This window comes from Physeter macrocephalus, chromosome 8 (genome assembly GCF_002837175.3).
Source record: "Physeter macrocephalus isolate SW-GA chromosome 8, ASM283717v5, whole genome shotgun sequence".
Lineage (NCBI taxonomy): Eukaryota > Metazoa > Chordata > Mammalia > Artiodactyla > Physeteridae > Physeter > Physeter macrocephalus.
The window spans coordinates 1,992,692-2,003,253 of NC_041221.1; the positions used below are offsets into that span (position 1 = coordinate 1,992,692).

At 36.3% G+C, this 10,562-nt stretch overlaps 1 protein-coding gene across 1 annotated transcript; it reads right to left on the reverse strand.

Moving 5' to 3' along the window:
• Positions 1-298: 298 nt before the first annotated feature.
• Positions 299-7,785, reverse strand: LOC112063975 (keratin-associated protein 21-1). The gene is given in 3 exon segments (XM_024120100.2): positions 299-385; positions 387-420; positions 7,577-7,785. Coding segments are annotated over 3 exon segments (330 nt in total).
• Between the last annotated feature and the right edge of the window lie 2,777 nt (positions 7,786-10,562).

The window sequence follows — 10,562 nt, forward strand, 5'->3', positions numbered from 1 at the left end:
CGTTCTCAGAATGGAACTCATTCATATGTAGGGGACTTACTGTAATCACAATATAGAAACAGAATAAGAAGGTAGTGGGTTTACACTTGGACTATGGCCAAAATGAAGTCTTTTGCTTTCCAGGAAGATTATGGAGTAACTCAGGCCCCCTCAATTACAAATAGGACTTTCAAGAAGACGATCAAAAAGTTTTCTGCAGGCTCTGAATATTCTAGGAGAAATGATGTGATTGTGAGACATTGAAATGGAAAAAGCCTGGGATAATCATTTAGAGGAAAACGTGCACTGCAATTACATTCTAGCAACAAGAAGAATATCTTCTATAGAAAAATGGTTGGTATCCACAGCAGGCAGAGCAATAGCCACAGCTGTAGCCACAACCATATATATCCACAGCCATATCCAGAACAATATCCACAGCTACCACATGAGTTTCTGTAGTCGTGTTTACATTGTGCTTACAGGAGGGAGTTTGGTAGTTCTGCAGAGGATCAGACAGAGGTTTCTGAAGTCTGAATGTTATCTCCTGCCCTAAGACTTTTAACACTACCAGAAATGGGTGGAACACACAACACAGACTCTGTGGCCTCATTATCACAGCAATATTCATTTTTAAAAAGCTCATCAAACTAAGGACAACAATTTTTTCATGTAGTTATGTCCAAGATTTGGCCATAGTTAGTCATGAAAATTATAAGAAAACAAATGCAACCCTCACGTTGAACAAGCATGTCTTGTGGAATGTAATCAGACCTAATTTAGATTTTCATCCCAGGAGGCATTAACTCTTCTGTATTTCCAGGTACATATATGTGCACACTGGGAGATGCTCCAGCATCTCATATCTCAGAATTGATAGGAAAACACCAGGGCTGGAGGTGAGAGGCAAACAACAGGGGCATAAGGGGAGAAATTCTCAGGTTATACCTACAAAAATGTGGATGGAACCAGGTAGAATTGCTACTGCAATTGTGGCTAGTGCAAAAGTCAGGTGAGGCAAAGAAGATCTGAACTGGTACAAAACAGGGGTTTGATATAATATACCAAAATAAAAGCGACCATGATTTTGTCCAATGCAACATAACCAACTCTAATTAAGCATTCTTGGAATATTTCAGTATGATAATTTCTTTGAAACATTTTGCCCAGTTACATCATCAAAATTTTAGACTAGGGGTAGGACGGGAATAAAACACAGACCTACTAGAGCATGGACTTGAGGATATGGGGAGGGGGAAGGGTAAGCTGTGATGAAGTGAGAGAGTGGCATGGACATACATACACTACCAAAGGTAGGGTGGATAGCTAGTGGGAAGCAGCCGCATGGCACAGGGAGATCAGCTCAGCTCAGTGCTTTGTGACCACCTAGATGGGTGAGATAGGGAGGGTGGGAGGGAGGGAGACGCAAGAGGGAAGAGATATGGGGACATATGTAGATGTATAACTCATTCACTTTGTTGTAAAGCAGAAACTCACACACCATTGTAAAATTTATACTCCAATAAAGATGTTAAAAAAAATTATCTACACAAATCCTACTGAGTCTTCAAAGCACAGCTTAGACTACACCTCATATTAGAAGCATTCCTGGACATTCACAGTGTGCTTTAGCTGTAATTCCTCTATTCTTCCACAGCTCCCCATGTCTAAATCTATTGTGATCTTGAATATGCTGTATTAGCACACTCTATTTTAATTACCTGATTCCTTCAGTCAATTGTAACGTAAGACAGATAATTTTATCTTCTGTGACTCTAAAGACCTAAGCACTCATTGCTGAATGAGAGCCTGTAAGATTTCTTCCACCTGGAAAAATTGTAATTATTTTGATTTATAGGATGTTATATAAGAAAAATAACACAATGATAATAACAATTAATAATATTTATATTTCCCTTTATAGCTTTGAGGCACACTCATATTTATTACTTCATTTGATTCTTACAAAAACAATGTAATAAGAAGTTGTGGTATTTATTTTCGTATGCACAGATGAGAAAACAGAGGCCAGGAGAGTTGTCTTGCCCAAGGAGTCTCAGCTGTTTAGTAATAGAGTTGAATTAGTTCATTCCTACTATAACCATAAAAGCTAGGGCAGGATCCATGAACTATTTTTTCCTCCAGTTTTTAAGATGGAAAATATTCACTGCATCTGACTAAAATTACCAGTATTTTGCAACTTCTGCCTTACACTTTTATCCTCTGGATTTCCTTTTTTTGTGATCTTTGCCATTCTAGCCAAAGCATGCTGTAAACCATCAAGCAAACAACTGAGTCCCTCTCAAACCTGCTCCATAAGCCTTAAGTACCACACAGTGGTATTAGAGCTGTTCTACTCATGCAAAGGCATTCTCTGTTGAGAGTAGAAACTCCTTAACACTCTGCAAGTTAATTTTAGAAATTACAGCATCTGAGTGGAAGTGATTATAACTTTTCTAGGCATCTCAAATTTTAATCAATAGGATATAAGCACTCTAGATCAGCAACTTTCATGTCAAAATTAAAACCTCAGATTCTAGGTTTGCTTTCTAATTATGATTGTACCACTTTTGCAATTCTTTCCACTAAAATATAGTCAGCATTGGCTCCATTCCTGCAAACTTCATGACCTTTTCCACATTTCACGTGTCACCTGCTATTCCCCAAAATAGCTCCAGCATGACCATATTTACTTGCATCATTTCATTACTTGTTTTTCTAGGCAGTGACTGAACCACACAGTTTAACTTTACAAGAATTTTTGAATGCCTACATCATGCAGGCACTATTCCGGGGCATAGAATAATGAACAAAAATATGTATATAGTGCTCAAAGATGAGCTCTAGGCTTTTGAAAGTCTCCAGGGAGAGTGAATACCATTTCCATTTGGACCAGTCTCCATCCTTTCACCACACCCTACATGAAAGATTAGTCATTTCAATATTTACATTTCCTCACTTATTTACTCTTCAGTTTACTGCAACCACTATTTACTGTTATCACATTACCCCCTCCAAAAAAAAAAAAAAAAAAAAAAACACTTTTCACGAAAGATCCTATGTCTTTTGTCAAACCTAATGGAAACTTCTCAAGTAATTATTACAATTTGATGATAAAGTAAAAAAGCAGGACCAAATCACCAGAAAACAAACTATTCCACTAAAACCCACTAATTTGTTACTAATAATACAATGACAAATATTATATCAATATACCTGGTGTCACAGTGTATTTTAGCATTCATAACTATGGAGTATATATATATGATACATGTACAAAACATCTAAAAGTGCGCCTACCTATTTGACATGAGGAAACAAATTATTGATTAAAATTCTGGGATTTTCAAAACATTGTCAATAAAAATAATATATAAGATTGAGCCATATAAAATTGTCATTTTTGTAGGTTAAGATGGTTAAATGTCAACAATTTCATTATTCAACAACCTAATAATAAATATAATAACAAAACATCTACTGAGTTCTCACGGTAGTATAGAATGCATATTTTATTTAGTTCAGTACTCTCAACAATACTTATCTAGCACTATTCTGTCATTTTACCTTTGAGTATTCTGAGGCTCAGAGAAGTTAGATAATGTTCCCACGATCACACAGCTAATAACTGATGGCGCCTATGCTTGAGCATGTAGTGTGACTCGGGAACCTAGGCTCTTCATCACTATCTATACACTCTTCTTATTTTAAGTGTGATCATTTGTATGACCTTGAGGAAATGATATCTTGCAGGAGAGTACAGTTAAAGACAATGTTTCCTGTGCCGGAGAATGTGGATATTGACTCAAAATAGGCTTAAGATTTCTGAACATGCAAAAATATTGTAGCCTCTCTTCATTTATTTCCATGGGTCTTTTTTTTTTGTCTTTCTTTCCTTTTTTTTTTTTCTTTTTCAGGCTCATAATTAATACATACCTATTGTAAAACTTTCAAAGAAATAAACTTGTTTCTCAATAACAGGAGGGATACAGCAGTGGTGTGCTGTTGTTTAATGACTTCTGTTGGGAGTATGGGGTCTGATTTGCTAATTTCCATGGCATACTAGAATGACTGGTTTCAAGTTACCAACTGGCTTACAAAATTGCTGAAAGCCTATACCATCTTCTAGTACTTTAAAATTTAAATTTCATGTTTAAAACATTAATCAACATGGAATTTCTGTTGTGTTTGGTGTGAGGCAGGCATCTATCTTTTCTGTGTCTAAACAGATGGCAAATTGATCGATTCCACTTACTAAATACACTATCTCAGATGAAAAGTTTGCCTTTACTGGAACCCCTCCCCCAGAAGTCTTTTGCATTGAGTACTGTGGTCTTACTGGTTCAGAATGATCTACTGCCTATACCTTGATAGCATGGCTAGATTGTTTGATCTTTACTGGTGGCCTAACATGGTTTCTCTTCCTAGCTACAGTCCTCTCTGGACCAGCTTGTTGAGACCTTCTAAAACCACATGGAAGAGTAGAAATATATCATGAAATACTTATAGAATTTTACATTTTCCAGGAGCCACATTTTAAAAAGATAAAAAGGTGAATTATGTTTATAGCATATTTTATTTAACCTAATATATGCAAAATATTATCACTTAATATATAACCAGTATTTTTTTAATTATTTGATATAGTTTTCATGAATTTTTTACAGTAAGTCTCTGAAATCTGGTGTGTTCTTTATACTTAACAGCTCTTAGCCACATTTCAAGTGCTCAATACCCACATCTCTCTAGTAGCTTCTATATTGGACAGTGCAGCTTGAGAAAATCTGAGGATTCCTCTATGGGTGTAGCCATTGATTATAACTTTTCCAGTAGCAGTTACTACTCTAGAAATAAGCAGCCAGCTTATTTGCTTCTTTTTCTAAATTCCTCTGCCTTGAATTCTATTTTCCCTCTTATTTAACTCACCAATTTCAACTCATCCTTTATGTCTCTGCTCATATACTATTCTCCTTTGGAAAGGTCATATTTATGACCCTTGTGTAGCCTCCTATTCCCGTATTCTGGCTAACTTAGGCTTCCTCCCTGGAGTTCTTGTTCAGTAGCCCTATAACACCTGCAAGCATACCTGCTATAATGTGAATCTATGATTTACTATTGATATTTTGTATCCAACTGAGTATTTCAAATTCTTAGAAGGAACGGTGTGTTTTATATGTCTATACCAAACACCAAATCCCAGCACATAGCTGGAACATGAACTTAAGGTTTGTTAAATGACTGAAAGAACAAATAATGGATTTTACAGTTTAAAACCTTTACAATATGCAATAGCTCATCAAAGAAAAGGATTTTGAGTTTCCTCATAAAGGGGTTATAAAGTTTAAATCATTTCCTCACTATGGAAAAAACTCATTCATGGCAATGGTCTTTCCTTTCCTCTATAATATGATTAGATATGTGAAACCAAATCTTCATTTTTCCCAACATTCACCAAACCCATACTACATACACACACTCACACACAAATTTTCTCTAATTTTAATCATCCTTATCTCTCTTAGCATTATCGCCATTTTCTCATTTCACTCAAGCTGATAGTATCAAATTTTCTTGGAGTGATGGTCATAACATTTCAGATTTTGAGGATAGATTGTGAAAATGCTTCTCTGGATATATAAATTATTTCATACATGCCTAATAAAGGATAGACCCTTTTCTGGATACATAAATTATTTTATACCTGCCTAATAAATTACATTTTTCCTTATTTTAGACATACCTTTGATGAGGAGGAACATAAGGAAACAAGTTAGATTTTTCAAAGAGCTTTAACTGTTAGAATCCTCTGCCTCTGCTTGTAACACTAACCTTAGGGTTATCCAGAGCATAGTTATTCCTCAGATCAGACTAACAAATGTTCTGGCTACAAAAACCATCCTGCTCTTGAAAGAACCCCTGTTTCTTCATCAGTTAGACAAATTATATCCTGGACATAACCTTACACCAGGGCAGACTTTGATGGCAGGACCATCTTCCTTGGTTTGGGCCATTTTGTGGGGTCTCCTAGCTCCGGGGACCTCAGTGTCAGACTTTGGGCAGTGACCCATGTCATGCAAATAAGATACAACATCTTTATCGCTGCTGGTTGAAACTCGATTGCTACTGAGTCTGAAGAGGCTTTTCCGTTGTAGGATCTAAATGTTAGCGTTTGGGAAGATCAGATGAGGAAAGAACACTAAAGTCAGAATCCAACAAAGTAATAGGTTCTCCGATTCAGTGATTTAACTGGACTTTTTAATCTCATTCTTTTATCTGTCCCAATTAAGGCATTGGACAACCTTATTAAGCCCCTAGACCTTACTCTTTTCTGGCTGAAAAATGTAGTACTACCTAAGAAAACCCAAAGCTTAATGAACTCCTCTTCCCTCTGACACTTGCTACTGTCCTTTCTAGTCTTTCTTTGCAACTGGCATCAGCTCTTTGGTCACAACTTTCAAACACCTCCCTGAGCTATATCTTGAATATTTCAGTCCTTATTCTCTTTCCCATTAAGTTGTTTATTTCCTCCATAGCAACTGTCAGTCTGAATTCACCTTAATTCTTTTTTACTGTTTATTTTTATCCTCAGGTACCAGAATGTAAACACTGTGAGAACAGGAAACTTGTCTATAATTTTCCTACTGTGTCTTCACTGTATAGAATGAGACTCTTTCAAAACTCTCTGTCAATTAAGTGACTTGAATAAATTTCCTCAATCTCAATAAATATGTGCAAATAAATATATTTGCAATTCCATCAAAAACAGGTGATACAGTAGAATAATTTTATTCTAACTTATCCTTTCCTAGTTCTTTATTCCTCATGTACTTTAATACCTAGCTCTGCTTATAATTTCTCATTAATTCTGGAAAGTATCTCTTCCGTTCCATTATTCCTTTAAGGACTCAGTCCACCTCTTCGCTACCTTGGACTCTGCATTAACATCCTGGATAAAGTGTCACTCCTCCTTCTCTTTCCCCTCCAGCTCCATCCTAGACACAGTGAGATTTGGAAAGCAAAGTTCTGAAATACTGTGAGATTTGTGCTTGGGTATATGAGTGCCTGAGCATGTAGGATACAAGAAATAGGTGGAGAAGACATTATTCCTGGTGCAGGTATAAGAAGGAATGTTTGTATTATATCAAGGAAGAACTCAAGGTTCAGGCAACATGTTAACCCAATTTTCAACAGAAGCCATATTATCTCATAAAAGACTAATTCACAAGCAAGTACACAGAGATTTGTTAGGAGCAATGGACCATTTTTATTGAGGATAAGTGATTTCTCCGACTGTACAATGTTAGGATCATCAACATAGTCATAATAGAGAATCAGAGATTAAGGGAGTAAAGCCTAACATTTGGAAAAGAGTCAGATGATACTACCATGGAGCTTCAGGCCACAGAGATGCCAATCTAAAAATGGGTAGCTGGAGGTCAAAGTCTCTGTCAGGCATGTAATTTCTTGGATATAGAAATCATGGGTTATAGATCCTTGCATCACCATTATCTTTAAGTGTGTTGTTTCAGAAGCAAACAAGGCTTGGATGGTGATGTTCTAGCAGTAAGAAGAATAACATCTCCTATAGCAAACTGGCCAGGAGCTGCAGTAGCCAGAGCCATATCCACAGCCACATCTGCTTCCATAACCACAGCCATAATGGGAGCCATATCCACAGCCATATCTGGTTCCATAGCCACAGCCATAATGGGAGCCATATCCACAGCCACAATAGGGACTAAATCCACAGTCATAGCTGTTTCCACACCCATAGTCACAGGAATTGCCATAGTAGTTGCAAAACATGTTGTCAAGGGAAGTGGATTCAGGTGGGTTGCAAGAGGATGTCTCTGAAGTGTGTGTGTCATCTACTTCCCATGGACCTTTATATACTGTCAGTAATTGGCAGAGCATAACATTCATTCCTTGACACAGGCAACAAATATGTAAGCAACCATTATGTGCCAGTCACTGTTGACAATCAATAATGATTTGCTTAAAATAGCTTGTTGTTTTGGAGACTCCACTTTCATTTAAAGAGCATCATGTTAATATGTTCTGCTGAAGAATTGTCTCAGTAAAATCATGTGCCCCCAAACTGATAATCATTTTCAAAGTCTCCTTTCATTTAATATGTATCTTATAAAACAAGCTTGCTGGGGAATGTAGGAAATTTTTGCCCCTTTTTCTCTCTCATCTTTCCAAAACCCCTGCTTCTGGCCATAGGAAAGGTAATACTCCTGTCTCCTTTCTTGACTTCTTGCCAGACTTCTCCAACCCTCTCAGTGTTCCGTACCTCCTCCATGTCCAACTCTCCTCAAATCCCAAGAAACAGATCAACATCTGATCATTCAAAGCCAAGCCCATCCACTGGAACAGTAACTACTTATAAGTGTGGAGACAGTGTGCTGTATGTAAGTGTTCCTTGTTGTATTTCCTTCTTCCATGTACCAGGCAAAGTAAGGTCCTTCACAGGTGGGGCAGCCCTCCTTTCTCTCCCATTTTTTGTAGCTACATAAGTATTATCAATCCCATTGAGGAGACTTTCACAACCTAACCAACTTTATTTGGCTGAAGAAACCTCAGAGCAGAGTCTAATTTTTTTCGTATGCAGATCTTATCAGAGTTTTGCATTATGAGAGATTAGTGCATTCCCTTAATTCGATAAATCATTCTTTCCTTCTCCTGTCTCTACTGTTCCTTGTATGTTCAGTTCAGAAGCTAAAGTTTAGTAGATAACATTGATACCTACAGCAAAAGCCCACCCTCCTAATACATTCATGACATAAAGTAGTACAAAACTCAATTTTGCCCTGTATTTATATGTACATTAAGCAGAAGTTCTCAACCTTCTACAAAAATTTTCGTTGTGATTTTGAAACATAATGTGTCCCCTTTCTTCCAAATAATCCTATCACATTTACCTTTTCAACATATAAAAGAGGAAAATGAGCATCATTTCTTCTGCTATTAATGTTTTTCTTGCCACCTTAATTCTCAGCTTAAAAAAAATCTGTTTGCGCTTCAAAATTCAGATCTGTGATAAGTTCCTGCGAGATGCCTTTCCTCACTCACTGCTAACGTCTTGATTGGATCATCCTCCTTTTGCTCCTATGTGCAGATACATGTCATAGCACTTGTCAAGGTTTATTGAAACAATGTCTTGCCTCACTAATTAAAATATGTCACTCTATACCAAACATCCAGTCTTTCCCTGACCAAACATTCAGTCCAAAAAAAAAAGTGTTGTTTTTGTTTGTTTGGAGGGAGGGAGGGGGTTGTTTTGTTTTGATTTGCTTGCTTATCTTACTTTCTAGGTTTTATTTAAATCAACATCTTCAGAATCAGGCAGACTCCAAAATTTACACTATATTTTACTGTAACAACCGTGAAATCCAAGTTGGAAGGGAATATAAGGTCAAGAAGATCATTCTTTTTACTGGATACTTGAATTTCAACAACAAAGGAATGAATGGTGATTGAGTACTTTATTGAATGCCTTCAGCAGGGATTTTCACAAAGCTGCCAATTTCAATTTTTGAGAACTTTCATTATTTGACATTTATCCTTCAGAGAAATCATTCTACCTATTTTTTTCTGGTCTCCAGTCTAATCTGATCACTCTGCTATGTTGCATCCCTAACCATAAACATAAAGAAAATATATTCCCACTCCAATTTTTCTTATCCTTCAGTTTCTTACCTTTTCTGTCCTCCTTAAAATTCAAAACTATAAATTCTACTTCACGAATTCTCTGGAATAGACACTTTACTTTTCAATGCCACTGCCAACACACACTTTCTGGTCACAGTACCCCTGGATTATTGAAAAAGTCTTTTATCTTTATTGCATTATTTCTAATACTTTTCCATTCAGATCTCGGATACTGGTTTATAACAGTAGAAACAAACTCTATTCTGCGCATCCCTGAATAACCAGCTGAGTACAGTGACTGACACATAATTTGAACTTACTATTTCTCCATAAAAAATGAATGCATCAAGTCAAACATACGTTCAAACATTGGTGTGCCACTAATAAACTTTAAGATATTTGATTATATGCTTAAATTGTCTGAACACCAATTTCTTCTTTCTAAAATGGAGCCTAACTATTTTTACATAACTGTTTTTCATGTATTGCATGCCTATTTAGTGCTCTGGGTCAGGAATTTTACACAGTAAATGCTATTCCCTTTATCTCAGTTGTCTTTTTTCCCCTTGGCTATAAATATTTATTTTTGTGATTATCATTTTAATACATGTTATTTAAGAATGTGCTTTTAAAAAAAGAATGTGCTCTTTAGAATCCAAACATAAGTTTTAATTTTAAATAATTTTACTTTTTTTTTTTTTGCAGTGACATGGATGGACCTAGAGATTGTCATACTGAATGAAGTAAGTCAGACAGAGAAAGAAAAATACCATATGATATGATATCCCTTATATATGGAATCTTTAAAAATGGTACAAATAAACCTATTTACAAAACAGAAATAGAATCACAGATGTTGAAAACAAACTTATGGTTACCAAGGGGGAAAGGGAGGGCAGGAGGGGTAAATAGAGAGATTGGGATTGGCA